This window comes from Diadema setosum, chromosome 21 (genome assembly GCF_964275005.1).
Source record: "Diadema setosum chromosome 21, eeDiaSeto1, whole genome shotgun sequence".
NCBI classification, from domain to species: domain Eukaryota; kingdom Metazoa; phylum Echinodermata; class Echinoidea; order Diadematoida; family Diadematidae; genus Diadema; species Diadema setosum.
Genome location: NC_092705.1, coordinates 19,338,549 through 19,357,378, shown reverse-complemented (window position 1 = coordinate 19,357,378; position 18,830 = coordinate 19,338,549). Strand labels below are relative to the sequence as shown.

The window sequence follows — 18,830 nt, the reverse complement described above, 5'->3', positions numbered from 1 at the left end:
CCAGTGCATTTCATTTATCACTGCACTTACATGCATACAGTACATGAATAAAACGATATAATTGTATATTGTATTAAATTTATTATTCATACATTGATTGTAGATTGAAAGATTAGTTTCTTCATGAATCTCGTTGTAACTTCTCTAAATCGCATTTCGTTTCTGGTTTCTTCACTATTCATGCTTAAAAGATCTATGACTTGAATTGAATTGAATTGAATTGACGTTCTCTTGTGTATTTGTGAGATTCATTATGTTTTTATACGAATTCCCAACAGTGACCCATAATATATACATACGCTGTATATGTGTATTACTGTGTGTGTGGTGTGTGTGTGTGTGCGCGCGCGCGCGTGTGTGTTTGTGTGTGAGGGTGTGTAATAGGCATATTATGACAACAGAAAATCATGATATAGTGCACATTTAAAGAAAATATAAAGGGAATTCCACAAAAATTCATTTTTCATGAAAATTACACATTCCATCAACCTGATACTGACATATATGTTAAGGGTAGCAATTGTTCCTCCTGCTTTCTGAAAGCGGTTAGTCAAGTGCTCTTTCATTGTGCTAGAAAAGTCATTTTTGTGGATTTCCTTTTTATTTTCTATATATTGTTGTCCACACTTGGCGTCATAACCTCTAATAGTCTCTCATCAAGCGGTCCAACTTTTGCATCGATTGTCCGATTTTCCTAAAACTTTCACTGATGTGTTTTACTAATGTTGCTGCTTTCACTCAATCTACATTTCTCTTTGGGTTTCGTTTGTAATGCGAACTTCTTTGCCTATATGCGAATTTGGATATTCTGAAAGAGCCAGCAACAGGTTGAGACGAAGTTGAATATTGCCGAAATTGTATGAGCATTCAATGAATTAGAATGCGCAAATGCAAAATGCTGCGCCATTTAGTTAATTTGAACAAGTAAATGACGGTCTATCTATTATGGTTGTATTTTACGACAATGAATGCTTTTGATATGAAATTGGATGACAAAACAATGAAATTGGCGGAGAAACCAATTATTTGTATACATTTGTGTTCTTTGCAATTGTTTTTAAAGCTTTCTCATTATTTTCTATTTACAGATTTAATGTTCTTTTTCTGAGGGCCAAATTGTGTATAAATATATATGTATTATATATATCGGATGGCAAAAAAAAAAAAAAAAAAGAGAGAGAAAATACCACCTGTATTAGGGCTTATAATTACTATGTGCAAACTTCCCCGGGCCCTACTCCCCCCCCCCCCCCCCCACTTTGTCTTTTAATTCAATTCAATTCAATTTCAGTTTTATTAAAAAAACACCAAATAAAAGTCCGAAAACTAACCATATTTGGTTTACATCTCACTTTACAGCTTTACAACTTTCCAGGGAGACATAAAGAAAAGAAATAAAACAAACTGACACTTTACACAACAACTGATTCATATTGACAACCCCCCCCCCCCCGAAAAAAAAATACCACACTATAATTACATTATCATAAAAATCAATAACACCAACTTTAACAACAAAGATAAGGCATCAACAGAAGAGATATTGCACACGGGTGCTGTTCGTTATTCCGAAGGTTCGTTAATCCGAAACACGCAAATTCCCCATACCTAGAGGTTCGTTAATCCGAAAATGAAAAAGGGTTCGTTACTCCGAACATTTTGAGTGGCGTTATTCCGAAGGTTTGTTATTCCGAAGATTTGTTCATTCGAAAATGAAATTCGGAAAAACGAACCTTCGGAATAACGAATCTTCGGACTGAAGAGCCTTCGGAATAACGAACCTTCGGAATAACGAGCTGTAACCATTGCACACACCCTCACATACAATGTACATTATATTCATTATATATAATTCATACATTAAAAGTCTTTAGATATTTTCAAATTAATAAATAAGTATTGGATTAAAAAAAACAGCAACTGGAAATGAATGCAGTCATACACAGATATTCAAATTAATTTCATCCAACTGCAAATAAAGTTATGAGAAAATAAAACCCAGCATAATGCAAACAGCGTAATGTGCAGTGTTACCTCCCCCCCCCCAAAAAAAAAAAAAAAAAAACATGGCTGTCAGTATTCGAAAAGAGAAAAGAGAATTTTTTTTTTTGGGGGGGGGGAGCTACTCGATAAGAGTTAATGTGTAATGAATCTTCCCTTCAATAAATTCTAGGGTCTTTTTTTTTATCTTTGTAAATATTATCTTCTTTCATAATGCATTTTCCAGTGGTCATTTAAACATTTTTTTTTCAATTATATGCATAGTTCAGAGACAGAATTCGTGGGATGTATTAGCTGGTTGGGATAAACGTGCTAAGAATTTATGAATAATATCTCGCAAATACACAGGAGAATGTCAACCATGTTGTCAAATCTTATATCAGACCTAGACCTTTCAATAGTGAAGAAGCCAGAAAGGCGAAAGATGCATGTAAAGAAGTTACAACAACATCCATATAGAGCAAATCCTTAAGGCTGATATTAACAAGTTTTGCTTGTGCCTGAAGAAATTGCCTTGAAGCGGTTGCTACTTTTTAAGCATATAGTCTGATGGTCTTGACAGGACTGCCCAAAGCTCTAAGTTGGTCTAAAACGGAGTACTGTGATAATGAACTCTTTTGCCTATAAAATCATACGAGACATGTAAAAGTAATGGATGAAAAGACTGTACAAAATGTAATATGGAAATATGTTTGACATGATTGACATAATAATACACAAACGATGTAACAAAATATCAAAATATTTCTACTGTAGATAGAGTAATTGACAGAACATTGATAATTCTTTGTGTGGAGGCACGCTCAACTTTAAAAGGTTCTGTAGAAAATGTGTTCAGACCTGAATGTCAGCCAAATCGGTGGAGTCATAAACCTAATGACATTTAATTCAATTTTCATGCACATTGTACATTCATTTCTAATAATGCCTCTAATCATCAATGTGACTTGGTTCATTCAAAATAGTGAAAATTAAGTTTGAATTGGATAGTGAAGAATTCATGGATAGGTGTACTTTTGTCTATTATATTATTTCGCGGTCAATGTCATACTTTTGTCATTCAAGTTTGTATTCCGAGCATTCAATTTCACGCATTCCACGCTCGCAGCACTGAATCAGCAACCAAATTCAATATCCGGTCATTCGAATTCACTATCAGAGCATTCAAATTCACTATCGGAGCATTCAAATTCACTATCGGAGCATTCAAATTTAAAAGAAGAGCACGCATTTCAGCATTGAGCATTCAAATTCATCTCCAGCTGGTGACGGAATCTCGTCAGTTATTTAAATTCGTGAATAGGCAACCAAGTTCGAAATAACTGCTTTTAATTTAAAAGAAGTCCTGAATTTAGTTAGTTTGGGGCCGTGTATGTGTGTCTTTTTCATTCAGCTTTGAATACACTGGGACATATGATGAAGATTATTTATTAGCAGCACCTGTTCATTCTAAAGTTTGAACTCGGGCTTCACGAGAAGGACTATTCAGGCACATTGGGAACTGTATAGGCCTACAGACTTGGACCCCGTTTACAGTGCGGGGCTGGGCCGCGGCTCGGCCGCGGCCAACGCAAACTGGGCCAAATGCGCGGCCAATTTTAGTCTGGCTTCCAGACCCTCTGCCCGTACTATTTCGCTATTCAGGATATTAACCCCCTCAACGTCGAAAACTAGCATAGTTTAAGGTGGTTTTGTCCTGCAAAGGATTTATCCTTCGGCAAAGGCCTTTGCCTGAACGGCAACTTCGTCGCCACGGAATCCATTTGGCAAAGGGTCTGAAAACCAGACTATACCAAATTGCGTTTGTTTACAAGCAGAGAGCCACTACGACAAAATGATAATTGAAAGGTTTGAATTGAAAGCGCGGCCGAGCCCGGCAGTGTAAACGGTAAAAATTGCGGGGCTCGGCCCCGCAATTGAGGCTGGGCTCGGCCGCGGCTCGATCGGCCCAGCCCCGCTCGGTAAATGGGGTCTCGCATAAAAGTGAAGGTTGCTTGACACCTTCGGGAAAAAAAAAAAAAAAAAACTACATTGAAACTGATAACATGAACATTGTATACGTCTACGCCATTTTCCTCGTTATACTGATTGTACAAAGTAGGAACTTGATGGCCGGAAGTAGGAACTTGATCGCCTGAATTTCATTTTCAGAAGATCAAATTCCTACTTTGTGCAATCAGTTTAACGAAGAAAATGGAGTAGACTTTTTTCAAGAAAGGAGAAAAGGTATACACAACCCATTAAGGCTTGCATATACACAATGACCATGCATCAATAAGACAAATTGGCACCAATGATCTCCTTCCCTACCTCCCTAATCTTCCCTACTATGCTCGTCTGTAGGCCTATACAGTTCCTAATCTGGCGACAGGCAAGAACCTTGTTCTTGAATACTGGGATGGAATCCAGCGCCACACCTGTGCCCTTCCCATGAGTGCTGGGGGTCATCTGGGTCATGTCCGGCTGTCCTAAAGTTAGAGTTCTTGTGAGTCATGTTCCGGCTGGGGTGAAGATCCCCCAAACGGCTGGAGAACAGAACAACTGAAGGGCACGGCGCTTGATTCTTGGTGACTGTGTAGTGCTCGATGGGAATCAATGGAGTGGGGCCCCTTAGGCGGTTGGCTGGCATACTTGTCACCTTCCGGCAGCTCCTGCATCCTGTCTCGCCTCCAGCCGTCTCGACTTCGTCTTGCCACTGTACCCGGCGTCTCAGGACGAGAGAGTGAGGCTGATCCTGCGCAAGTCTCCTTCACTTTAATCAAAGTTCAGCGCAAGTCACATCGCCAACTTGGCAACCTTCAAGTCCTGTGGCAATAGGGGAGTGGTGAAGCAGCAGGTGCGGATACACTGAGAGCTGTAGTCGTAAACCTACACACAGGCGGTTTAGGACATGTGGTCGCTCTTCACTGCAGCTATGGACCGAGGCAGCAGTGGAGTTCGGCAGCCTTCTGAGCGACCGAGCAGCCCTCTTCAGGACCGCTCTGCTCGCCTCCTCAGCAAGAGGACGGGGCTAGAAAAGGTGCCCTAAACATAGCCTGCCTCATCTCACCCTGGCCAGCACACTGCGGCTGGCGGGGATCCCCCCTTAGCGGTCGAAACACAAGAAAAAAGAAAACAAAAGCGCTCACCCTAGCATCATGGAATGTGAAAACTCTACTTGATGACACCAAAGCAAACAGGCCAGAGAGACGTACTGCACTGGTCGCCAGAGAACTAGCTCGCTACAATGTTGACATAGCTGCTCTTAGCGAAACACGGTTAGCAGAAAAAGGTCAGCTAACTGAAACTGGTGGTGGCTACACATTAGAGTGGGCGTAGCAGTGAAGAGAGGAGAGAGGCTGGTGATGGATTTGCTGTCAAATCCATCCACGTGCAGAAACTGGCAAGCATCCCGGTGGGACTCAATGACCTTCTGATGTCAATGCATCTCCCACTTGGAAAGAAGACAAGTGCAACCATCATTAGTGCCTATGCTCCGACCATGACAAACCCTGATGAGGTCAAGGACAAATTTTATGAGGAACTTGATTCTCTCATCGCTTCTACAAAGTCTGAGAAGCTCATCATCCTTGGTGATCTAAATGCTCGAGTAGGGACCGACCATCATGCCTGGCACAATGTACTAGGAAAACATGGCATTGGGAACTGTAACAGCAACGGGCACCTCCTCCTCAGATTTTGCTCCTCTCATGACCTAGTAATCACCAACACCATGTTTCGTCTACCGACTCGGAACAAGACTTCATGGATGCACCCTCGCTCAAAGCATTGGCATCTTATCGACTATACATGTGATCGTCAGGGCAAGGGACAGGCAGGATGTGAGAGTGACTAAGGCCATGTGTGGTGCTGACTGCTGGACGGATCACCGCCTGATCATCTCAAAGATGAACCTCCTAATCCAGTCCAAGAGAAGGCCACAGGGCCAGAAAGTAAAAAAGAAACTGAATGTCAACAAACTCAAAGACCCCAAGAAGCTGCAAGACTTCCAAGAACACATCCATAACCACCTAGCTAAACCAGTCTAGCATCGAGGATCAGTGGGCAACCTTTAGGGATGTTGCTCACTCTGTCGCCCTTGAATGCCTTGGCCCAGCCACTAGGAACCATCAAGACTGGTTTGATGAAAACGACACAGAAATTTAGGAGCTCTTAGATACAAAACACAACCTTCTACGTGTACATCAGAATGATCCCTCCAGCATGGCAAAGAAGGCTGCATTCACCAACGCCCGCAGAAAGGTCCAATTCTAAGCAAAACTACGCCACATGAAAGACTCCTGGCTTAGTGCCAAGGCCGATGAGATCTAAAGCTTTGCCGACAGACACGACATGAAGAACTTTTATGATGCCCTGAAAGCAGTCTGTGGACCAAAACCGTCCGGATCATCCCCGCTTCTCAGTGCTGATGGTTCTACGCTGCTGACAGAGAAGAAGCTGATCTTAGAAAGATGGGCTGAACACTTCAACAGAGTATTAAATCGACCAGCCCAGATCAACGAAGAAGCCATCGATCGCCTCCCCCAGGTGCCCATAAATCACAAGCTTGATGTGCCCCCTTCAGAGAAGTGGGAAAGCCCCAGGCTCTGATTCCATCCCTGCAGAAGTGTACGAAAAGGGTGGCCTAATTACCCTCATTAAGCTCACCAAGCTGTACCAATCCATGTGGAGCAAAGAACAATTACCACAAGAGTTTAGAGATGCTAGAGTTGTCCACATCTACAAACGGAAAGGAAATCGCCAGACTTGCGACAACCATCGAGGCATCTCCCTCCTGTCTATATCAGGCAAGATCCTGGCCCGAGTCCTCCTCAATCGCTTACTGGAACATCTGGAGCAGGGTCATCTCCCTGAAAGTCAGTGCGGCTTCCGTGCAGGTCGAGGGACCACTGACATGATATTTGCTGCCCGCCAGCTTCAGGAGAAGTGCATTGTGCAGTGTCGTGACCTATACATAATCTTTGTTGATCTGACTAAGGCCTTCAACACGGTTAGTCGTGAGGGACTCTGGAAAATCATGGGAAAGTTTGGCTGCCCACGCAAGTTCATCACAATAGTCCGCCAGTTTCACGATGGGATGACTGCCAAAGTACTAGACAATGGTGAACCCTCCAAGGCCTTTCCAGTGACAAATGGAGTCAAGCAGGGTTGTGTCCTGGCTTCGACGCTATTCAGCATGATGTTCTCGGCAATGCTCTCAGATGCCTTCAAAGACTGCGAACTTGGCATCAACATTAGGTACAGGTCGGATGGAAAGCACTTTAATCTTAGGCGCTTAAAGGCCATCACGAAGGTGAAGGAGACCGTTATTAGAGACTTCTTGTTTGCCGACGACTGTGCACTCAATGCCAATGGTGAGCACGAGATGCAGCTGCAGATGGATAGATTTTCCTCTGCCTGTGACAACTTCGACCTTACCATCAGCACCAAGAAGACTGAGGTGATGTTCTAACCAGCACCAGGGAACCAGTACCACAAACCACAGATTCAGGTGAATGGACAGACTCTCCAGGCAGCAAAGACCTTCACCTATCTGGGCAGCACCCTCTCCAATTGTGTCACAATTGATGCTGAACTCAACAACTGCAGGATCTCTAAAGCGAGCAGTGCTTTCGGGAGACTCCGGAAAAATGTTTGGAAGAGGAGAGGGATCAGCCTTTCAACAAAGCTGAAAGTCTACTGTGCAGTTGTCCTCACCACACTTCTCTATGACTGCGAAACTTGGACTTTGTACAGAAGACATGAGAGGCGAATCAATCACTTCCATATGCGATGCCTCCGAAATCTCCTCGCTGGGAGGACAAAGTTCCGGACACAGAGGTACTGAAGCGGGCAGGCATCCCTAGCATCATCACCAAGATCCGCAAGGCCCAGGTGAGATGGGCAGGCCACGTCTCCCGCATGTCTGACGACCGCATCCCGAAAAAGCTCTTCTATGGAGAACTCGCTGATGGGAAGCGCAAGGTGGGAGGACAGAAGAAGCGCTTCAAAGACAACCTGAGGCTCTATCTAAAAGACTTCTCCATCGACACCGAGTCCTGGGAGACACTTTCCGCAGATCGCCCTTCCTGGCGCCAGGCTATTGCTGTAGGGGCCTGCAGAGCAGAGGAGCAGCGTGTCAAGCTAAAGCTAGAGCAGCCAATACCAGCAGTTTAGCCCCTACCCACCTCTGCCCTACCTGTGGGAGAGGCTTTCTTGCCCAGATTGGCCTCATCAGCCATCTCCGGACCCATCAAGCCAACTGATGTCATCGGTCATCCTCGAGAACGAGGGACGAACATATACAGTTCCTAATGTGCCTGAATATTCCTTCTCGTGAAGCCCGAGTTCAAAAATTAGAATGAACAGGTGGGCCTATACTGCAAAATAAATAATCTTAATTCATCATAAATCCTAATGAAAAAGACACACATACACGGCCCCAAACTAACTAAATTCTTTTAAATTGAATGCAGTTATTTGGAACTTGGTTACCTATTCACGAATTTGAATGACCGACGAGATTCCGTCGCCAGTTTGAGATGAATTTGAATGCTCAATTGCTCATTGCTGAAATGTGTGCTTGTCTCTTAAAATTGAATGCTCCGATGATGAATTCGAATGACCGGATTTTGGATTTGATTGCTGATTCAGTACTGCGAGCGTGGAATGCGTGAAATTGAATGCTCGGAATGGGAACTTGAATGACAAAAGTATGAAATTGACCGGGAAAACCTATTTTTTCCACTTTGTCCACTTTGGTGCATGTTTATACCATTGGACCAGGATTGAGCCAGGAGGCAGAGATATTTTAACCACATCAGTTTTGCTGTGTGTTTGAATAATAAGATAATAATGATAATAATAATAATAATAATAATAATAATGATAATAATAATAATAATAATACAGAGTACTTATAATGCCCAAATTCCACATAACTAACGTGCTCAAGGCGCAGTAGGAAAATGAGTTATGAAGCACAAACATACATGTATTGTCAGTGGGATATACAGGAGACAGGCCTGTGCCACCAGAGCGTCAGATTTAGGAAACTGAGGTCAGTGATTGAGTTTGCTGGGGTTAATGATTTTTTTTTTTTTTTTTTGGCTGTTTCCAGCCACAAGTGTGGCTGAAAATGCGTAGGGAATATGGACATTACTTGTTGAATGCATTGGTTAAATACAAGGGTACAGGGACTAGAAAGATGAGGTAATATATTTCAGCAACAGTAAGTGGTGCTGTATATTTTCATAAGTGTGTTACTGTTAAGGCTTGATATATAAAACAGTATGATGGTAAATCAAAGTCAATGTTGAAGTCACTCACTTTCTTCTCTAGATTATGTACCTTAATCGCTTTGTATCTCCCTTGTCTAATGCATTGTATACCATGATATATTTGACTACTACCAAATCAACCTCTTGCCTACTTCAATATCTAACATTTGGCTTATGGATACTACTCTATTTCATTCTTGGATTTATTCCAAAATAACTGCTCAGTTATGAAGTGGATAGTAGAATATTTGCATGCTGTCTGAGCCTGCTGTCAGCTCTTTCATTTTTTTTTAATTCTTTATTTTTTATTTTCTTTTATTTCGTTCAATTTCATATCACAGAAACAAAACAAAACATCATACAAAGACAAACTGCATTATACACAAACTTTGTACAAAATAATGCCAATTTTACACTATATAAGGACAAAATGCAGTAACACCACCATTGTGCAAATCAATGTCAAACTTACATTTTAATTCTTTTAACCAAGGAAACGAAATCCGCTTTTTGTTTTTTAAAACACACAATTCTCGCAAAAAGCCCGCAAAACGGGAACATTATAGATAATTTGCTTAAAACACAAAACGGGGCATATTTCACTGCTTCTCAAAAGAAAAAAAAAAGAAGAAAAAACGAGGCCATTTGCGAGAAAACATACACACATGCACACACACATCCCCACATAACGCCAACATGCACCCCCCCCCCCCCCCCGTGCCTTCAGCCATCAGGTTTCAGGTTTTATTCACACTTGAATAACTCTGCCGTGTGAATTGCCATTTGTTTCTCATACAATAAAATACTTCCTAATCATAATGTGGAAATAATGTGGAAATGGTAGAAGCAATAAAGAGGAAGAAAAAAAAAAAACCCGACAACGATATGACAATAACTCGCAGATACGGCAAATTCAAAACAGACTAGACTTAGAATTTGTCAACACTGACAAATTAGGTGATCCGATCTATTCGGAAATCAATGATTTGAGTCCTGACCCCAATAGGCATGCCCATATCGGTTTAATTTGTGTTGAGGGGACATTGGCCTTGTGATGTTTGGATTCTCATTTAGAAAAGGGAGTCAGGCCTGCCATCTTTGGTACCGAATTCCGCATACACTAACGAAGATACAGAATGAAGTATATTTGACCTTTGACCCCACTTTGCACACCCAAGATGGCATCTGAGCAAAAAGTGGTTATTTTGTGAAATGATTCTTATAACATGATCTTTGCGTGTTCAAAATATGGGAAAAATAGGACATGTATTCACCAAGATACAGGATGAATCATGTATGACCTTTGACCCTAATTTACATACCCAAGATTGTGTCCGATCAAGTAGTTGTCATTTTATGAAATAATGAACGTGACATGACCTAAACATGTGCAAAATATGGGAGTTATAGGAGCTGTTTTTCTTCAGTTATTGCAACAAAAAAAAAGTTGAAGAAAGAAAGAAATATCTTAATACATCAAGGTAAGCTTTAATTTCAACCAAGTTTTTTAACTTGATCCCGACATCGTATAAAAAAACTGAGGTCACGTTGTCGATAGCGCAAAGTCTCAGCTACAACATATTAAAATCTGGGAGAAATTCACCGAAGGGTAAGTGAGCTAGTGGTCGATAAAGACAATCATGTCAATTTTCACATATAGAAAAATTCCCTCCCATAGAGATAACACGTCATAACGAAGATACAGAAAGAAGTACATATGACCTTTGACCCCCACTTTGCACAGACAAGATGGCATCTGAGCAAAAAGTGGTTATTTTGTGAAATGATTCTTGTAACATGGTCTTTGCGTGTGCAAAATATGGGAAAGATAGGACATTTATTCACCAAGATACAGGATGAAACATTTATGACCTTTGACCCTAATTTACATACCCAAGATGGTGTCCGATCAAGTTATTTTATGAAATAATGTACGTGACATGAACTAAACATGTGCAAAATATGGGGGTTATAGGGGCTGTTTTTCTTGAGTTATTACAAAGAAAGTTTCAGAAAGGAAGAAATATCTTAATACATCGAAGATAAGCTTTAATTTCAACCAAGTTTTTCGACATGATGCCGACGTTGTATGAAAAAACGGAGGGCACAATACGATAGCCCAAGTCTCAGCTACAACATATTAAAATCTGGGAGAAATTCACTGAAGCATAAGTGAGCTAGTGCTCGAAAAAGATAGTCATGTCAATTTTCATTTCCAGAAAAACTGCATTCTCATAGAGATAACACGTAAACTGGTCAAATTTGACAAGATTACTTTCAATCCATTTTTACGAGGTGATGCCGTCATCCAATCAAAATTTTGTTGTACATGTTTGAAAGAGCATTTAATAAGCTACAACATACTGAAATCTGGGTGAAAATCGGCGAAGGATTAGTGAGATACGCTCGAGTGAACTTGAAATTTGATGACGTCATTTTGAAAATTTACTTTTTTAATTTTTTAAGAAATTTGATATTTCTAATCATTTTTTCAGCATCGCCAACCCATGAAATGACATGTACAACTCATCAGCTTTCAGAATATGTAAAGAAAATGGGGGGTCACCGTCCATCCTCACGAGTAAAATCGGATTTAAAATTGGCGGTTTTTTGGCATAGTTGCACTGTATATCGCCATTGAAGCGCGATTGAGCTCGATTGGAGCATACAAATATTTCAACGCGCGCATACGCGCACGTTTTAAGGATATAGATGAGTTTTGAGAATATGTGTAGAATCAACATGACTTGAACTATATGTGACGTAAATTGAAAAATTCCATTCCGGTAATGAGATTTGTATGAAAATGTGTTTTCATATAATGACGTCATAGTGACGTCACGGTCGACTGATCACTATGATTTTAATAGATCTGTTGTCTTTGGGACATGATACATATATGGTATAATTCTGAAATTGATAGGCAGAGGACTTTCTGAGCTAACCTCTGCACAACTTTTGAGGAGAAATAAAGAAAGAAGAATAAAGAATCAGTACAGATACAGAAGGTGATCCGAGAGGATACTCGGATCACCTAAAAAAGAAAATCACAGATCATCCTCGGTGTACCTCATATATTCCCACTTTAACAAATGCATTCCAACTGTTCCTCTTTTACTCGCTATATTTTTTTCTTCTTCTTTACACATCTTAAAATACTTCATAACATCATTAAAATTTGGTACCTCCCCTTCTGATCTCGCTAAATATAGAATATATCTAATCATCAATATAATTGTATTCCATTCTTTGACTTTTAACGAGTTTCCGGATATACCTGTATAAACAACTTTCCCATTCATATTTCCTAGTTCTTCTAAATTGAATTTCTGAATAATAATTTGCCACAGATCCTGCACTTTAATACACTCCCCCAAAAAATGTGATTATGTCTCAGTGCTCTTTTTGCAAAAAGAACAGAGATCATCCGAAACAAACCCAAATCTCAACAAATTAACTTTTGTATAAAGTGCACCATGAAGAAGTTTAAACTGAAATTCCCTAAGCTTTGGGATAAGAGTTGTGACTCTGGGTCGGAGAAAAATATCTTGGGTTACTTTTGGGGAGAAGACAAAATTACTCTGTTGATCTCGTACTTCCAATGTATATAACTGCTGTAAATCAGTTTAAAAATGCGTGTACTCGAAGGTATGTCACCAATCCTAATTTCTTTTCCATGTAATCTTAACCAAATATCATACACTTGAAAAGGTTTAGTACTTACCCACGATAAACTAAACCGTCCACTTTCAAAATTACATCACAAATCCTTCAAACATATTCAATTTCCTCACTACATAACCCTGCTTTTTGAAAATAATCGGCCGTATACCTTTTCCATCAAAATAATGTACGTTTCAAAATAATGTGTGTATGTTTCATGGTAAACATACATACACACACACACCCACACACACACACACACATTCACAAACAAAAACAGGAAATGAGGCTTGCCAATCTTAGGATTTGGGTTCAATTCAAAATGTAAGTGGAATGTGGAACATAAAAGCTTGAGACAAGACCCGCAGTATTTCTACCAGAGATAAATTCAAACAACCCAAGCATGCCCCTAATTATTGAAAGCTGTGTACATTATATATACAAGTGTACATGTATGTATTGCATGATTAGATAATGAAGAGTTTAGGAATGGTGCCCAATGAATGAGAAGTCTATGTAGGAATATAAGTTGACCATTGAGTGCTTGAATGAGAATAATGAGATTGATGACAACTGAAGTGGTGATTTACTATCAAGTCCTGTGTACTCCTATCCATTTGTTTGCAGCTGCAGGAACAAGGTCAAGACAAGAATCTTTTCAATTATTTCCGCATACACAAGGTCTGTCAGTTTTAAGTTGTGATATTGTGTTCTGTGTAATAGTGTGTCTGCTACATATTTGAAACTTTATTCATTGTACAGTCAAACCTGCTCTAGCACCCACCTGTCTATAACAATCACCTGCCCATCATGACCACACGGAAATCCTCACAAAAAAAAAAACCCTTGTAGATAAGAACCTGTGTACAGTGTCCACCTGCCCAACAGGACCAGTGACCGCAGATTTGGTCTCTATTGGATAATCTTACAGTGTGTGCAACCACCATTTAATCCCTCTGGGAGCGCCAGTCAGCTCAATACTCTACACTTCATATGTTTTTCTTTGACTTATCCAATTTTTTGACTTGTGCAAGGTTGGCTGTATGTGGTATAACGTATCATTGCACCAGATGCATACATTGCAACAACAACAACAAAAAAAAAAAAAAATTACAGTGCAACTGTCTCAAATATGCACATCAATGTGTATGATGGGTGAAACGATCTCAAAAGCAGATTCACAACTTTTAGTGATCAAGCAAATGAAACTTCTAACATTTTGCTCCATGTATCCGTATTAATACTACATGTATTATAGGCCTCCAGTGTACAAGTTTGTGTCATTACCACCAATTCACCAATATTGGTCACTGCCTATGTAGTGTGTCCAATAGAATATGTGTGTGTTTGTTTGTTTGTTTCATTTCCATCTGAGAAGATGGCTGGATAGCCCATATTCAGCTACAATAGCTGGTCTTCCATGGGGTCCAGGTGTATGTAAGACGGGACCACTCCACCGGTTAAACACCCTGCTCTTTGCAATGAATAAATGAAGTGGGATCTTTGACATGAATGAGTTCTGACTCTCTCACACACGTGACCTCCACTTTATGTCCTATCTGAGGGACAGAGTGTTTTGCCTCTTACTAGAAGGGACAGTATGATTACACACATTATTGCTCAATGGGACTTGGGAATCGAACGAGGGTCCTTTGGATCGCGAGGCATATGCGCTACTGACTGAGCTAACTCACCACCCTAGGCATAACATACAACTCTGAACAACCTTTCTTCTTTTATTTTTTTTTTTTTACACTGTATCTCTCAATACATTTTATTACAAAATGTATGAAGGGATTTTAAAGCACAGACTCATAATGCCTACCCCTTCCATGTTTTGAAGTCTTTCATATCTTACAGGACAACAGCATTTCAAAACAGGTTTTCATGAAACAGTCCAAAGGTACAGTATTTCTAACAGAGAAAATATCTTCATAGATGTGTTTGGTGCATTTTATTAGAAAGCATGACAGCATTATCCTTCTCAACTTGTACATCTCTATATTATAAAGAGCTGCATGCTAGAGCCACACTGGAATGCATTTTACACAATAACGTGTCTTAAATGACATGACTGCAATAAGCCAGAGGTTTGTATAAATAAAACCAAGCAAAACAAAATCTTGCAGTACTTTTTTTTCGACTAATAGAAGAAAGAAGCAAAGGTTTTGCTCTATCCTTCTGTTCGATACCGAGCAATGATGAAGATCTTAATGGGCCAACAAAAGTCCATGTCTTTTTGTCTGGAAAGAAAAGGACTATGAAACTTTCATTCTTTCATTCATTAAATTACATGTACACTGTATGACACTCTACCAATATGATCATGCATACATTACCAAGAAATAGTCAGAATTGCCCAACCTCATAAACCAATTTCTTTGATGGGATTAGATTTCAAATTGTAGCACATTTCTGCTACATGACTGCAATGACATGACATGACATGACTGCATGACTGCATGACTGCTACATGACTGCAATGACAATGACATGACATGACTGCAATAAGCCAGAGGTTTGTATAAATAAAACCAAGCAAAACAAAATCTTGCAGTACTTTTTTTTCGACTAATAGAAGAAAGAAGCAAAGGTTTTGCTCTATCCTTCTGTTCGATACCGAGCAATGATGAAGATCTTAATGGGCCAACAAAAGTCCATGTCTTTTTGTCTGGAAAGAAAAGGACTATGAAACTTTCATTCTTTCATTCATTAAATTACATGTACACTGTATGACACTCTACCAATATGATCATGCATACATTACCAAGAAATAGTCAGAATTGACCAACCTCATAAACCAATTTCTTTGATGGGATTAGATTTCAAATTGTAGCACATTTCATCATGTCTCATTTAGTGATACTACATCAATCAAAACTCACCATGAACAATACACATAACTCCTAAAACCCATTTCCAAGAGAATTAAATCCACTGTAATGTGACCTTTAAGCATGATGCAATTGAGTATGACTACCATCATTTCATGCAATTAACTGCCATCTTTATTTCCACTCTTCTTACCAAATCATCATATCAATGGACATTTCCAGCTAAATTGATTGCTAGAAAATATGAGGTTAGCATAAGTTCTGTGAATGCAGACCTTGTGGGGATTTTGCCTAAAATATAATCAGGGCTTTAATACCTTATGATGTATACATGGACCAATTCTCATGAAAAGCCACCAGAGGTATTTTCCTAAATTATGTGAGTGAAATCTGGGCATATGAGAGGTCATAAAGATGACAACCTCACAAACATAATACATCCTCTAGCACAAGATGGAGATATAAAGCTACTTGTACTTTGATTTATTGCTGTTGTACTATATGTATTTGAGTTTGCCAAATGCTTTTCACATGAAAAAGAAGTGTCTAAGATGATTTTGTGGACTTTAAAGAGGAATAGGGGCTCACAAATAAGAATGTGTACTAACATTTCCTTTTCAACAGAAATGAAGATACAGTATGATGGCCAAATCTGAGATTACACAAGTAGTGTCAGTAATTTGGTCAACAGCAAAACTTAGTTTACTTAAAAAGTACTTTTAAGTGAGGCTACTGAAAATTACCCAACAACAACAAAAAACTTCGTATATGTATCCTTGATAACAGGTGGTGTTAAACAAGTTAACATGGATTAAACATTAGGTGTCACTGTTCCTGCAAAATATGACAGATACATGTATCGCTATGCCCACATTAGAGCCCTAATACAGGGGCAGGAGGCATTAAATAAAGACATTCTTTGAAGGTCAACTTCAGGATTCTCATAAAAACTCACTTTTTGTATTTGGTTCTTCTCAGAACTTATCACATTCCCATCTTAAGCCAAGTCAATAGTAGAATACAGACTCTTTCTGCTTTCCTGCACATCCTTTCCAAGAAATTTCAGTATGACATTTGTATTTCTTTAAACACAACATAAGAAATAACAAATGAAAACAAACATGCATAATCTCTTTCACCAACACTGCAGTGCTGTAACTGTCTTGCTGGCTCAGACTGTACTCAAAAAAATATACAAAAAGATAATGCAAAACATGTTATCAATCAATCAGGGCCCTAAGGAAATTATGCTGTAGATATTTTCATCTTTCCATTGAATTGGTACCTCTCAATGCCACTGCATACCGTAAAACAAGGAATGTTCGCGTGCATTTTAATTTCGCGAATTTCGCGAGCGCCAAGATACGCGAAATCAAAATGCCCGCGAAAGTTCTTGTCTACACTATATGCATTGAACGTCAGTGGCAATTCGCGAAAATTTCATGCCACGAAAAAGGCCGTCGGCTCCAATTCGCGAATATATCATGTTTTACAGTACATTATGTTGGAGGTTATTACAGGAACTGGTCAACTAAATTATAATGGCACACAATCAGGAAGATTTAACAAAAATGTGCTTATTTGAAAGAGAAAACATGAACTTTAAGAAAAGACTAAAGAAGATGACTTGAACTCTCCTGTAATACATTGAGCAGAAAACCATGATCAAGCATATGAGATGATATCTACCTACACTTGTGAACACAAAAAGAAAAGCAGGCCAATAATACCAATGAAATTGCAAAAAGTCATTTCATTTCTGCCTTTCACCTGGCATTCGGTCCTTGTAGTGCACTTGAACTGTCTGTAGTGCCATTTTCACAAAGCCAAATGCACTGGTCAAATGAGAAGGGTGAAGCTATGGCAAAGGAGTTCATCATTTCTTCTACACTGTTTGAAACTGGGAGATGCAATCACATTTTACAGACATAGGATGGATCTTAAAGCATGCCTACAGAGCTTCCCATTGCTTTCAGTCTTTACTTGACTTCTCAATTTTAAGCCAGTTCTTGAAATACACTGTACCACAACATTCCTAACCTAGTCAGAGTTGATGTCGTTTTCTGACCACCAGAAATGTATTTTTGGCTACACCATTATCCATTGTGGTAGTGCTGTACTTTAATAACCAGGCTGCCATCATTGCCAATGCTTTTGTAAGAGTAGAGGGTACAGCATCAATCATGTTATCACTTTAAACAATGCACTTCCATCACAATGAAGCCTAAGTACTCAAACAGCACTTTACCATTCATTTCGGCATACCACATCTCATTCCTGCATCACTCTTGTGACATTTTCCTTAGTCAGACTGTGATAATGAAGGCAATCAAATGGAGATAATGCTTCTATAAGGACATGCCACGTCCCTCAATGCTGATAGACACTGCTCGTGGGTTTTTGTTCCTTCCAGCAGCCCTCATGTTTTGCATCCTGCGCGAATGCTTGTCTAGTCGTGTCACCTTCTTTGTAGCCTAGGAGGGAGAATGCAAGAAAGTTTTTGAGACACAGCAATCCTCACACCAAAGATCATAAAGGTATCAGCATTCATAGAAACCAATGAGTTTATCATCTTTATGTCACACTGAGCATACAACTGTACATACACCTATCAAAATAGCACAATGAACATGCATGTCACTCAAATGATTACCTAGAATAAATGAAGATTTAATTACTACTGAACTATTGTATTCATTATTTTATGCCATGGAAAATGATCTGTGCTATACTAACTGTACAGATCTATTTGTGAAACTTCTGTCTCTAATCAATAAACTATAGAAACTGTGTATTCAAAAGGTGTAGCGTATTTCTTCAACATAGTAACTCAATAACCCTGACCATTTCAAACATGAAATACAATACAGGGCTGCACACTAACCCATTTTTTTTTCTAATGGTCCAATCTGTCCCTGTCAGACCAGTACAATGTAGGTACCCATTTTTTCTACTTTTACTGGTCTGACCATAAAATTAGCAATTGTCTGAAAAAAGGGGGAAAAAACAAGACTTAAGGTTTCCTTCCCCCTGTTACACTAACAGGTTATTCAGATGCAAAAAAAAAAAAAAT

At 39.5% G+C, this 18,830-nt stretch overlaps 2 protein-coding genes across 2 annotated transcripts in view; one reads left to right on the top strand and one right to left on the bottom strand.

Moving 5' to 3' along the window:
- Positions 1-7,773: 7,773 nt before the first annotated feature.
- LOC140244376 (uncharacterized) lies at positions 7,774-8,157 on the top strand. Its single transcript, XM_072324014.1, has one exon. The coding sequence runs from the start codon at positions 7,774-7,776 to the stop codon at positions 8,155-8,157; it is 384 nt and encodes a 127-aa protein (XP_072180115.1).
- Positions 8,158-14,681: 6,524 nt separating this feature from the next.
- The window catches only part of LOC140244758 (uncharacterized), a 36,356-nt gene continuing 32,207 nt past the window's right edge, over positions 14,682-18,830 (bottom strand). Inside the window, exon 15 of the mRNA XM_072324376.1 lies at positions 14,682-18,231. Coding sequence (XP_072180477.1) covers positions 18,106-18,231 — 126 coding nt within the window. The 3' untranslated portion in view covers positions 14,682-18,105. The remainder of the gene's footprint in view (positions 18,232-18,830) is intronic.

What these genes read in the sequence shown, in the direction of transcription:
- LOC140244376 (XM_072324014.1), top strand. Translation starts at nt 7,774, where the DNA reads ATGCCTCCGAAATCTCCTCGCTGGGAGGACAAAGTTCCGGACACAGAG.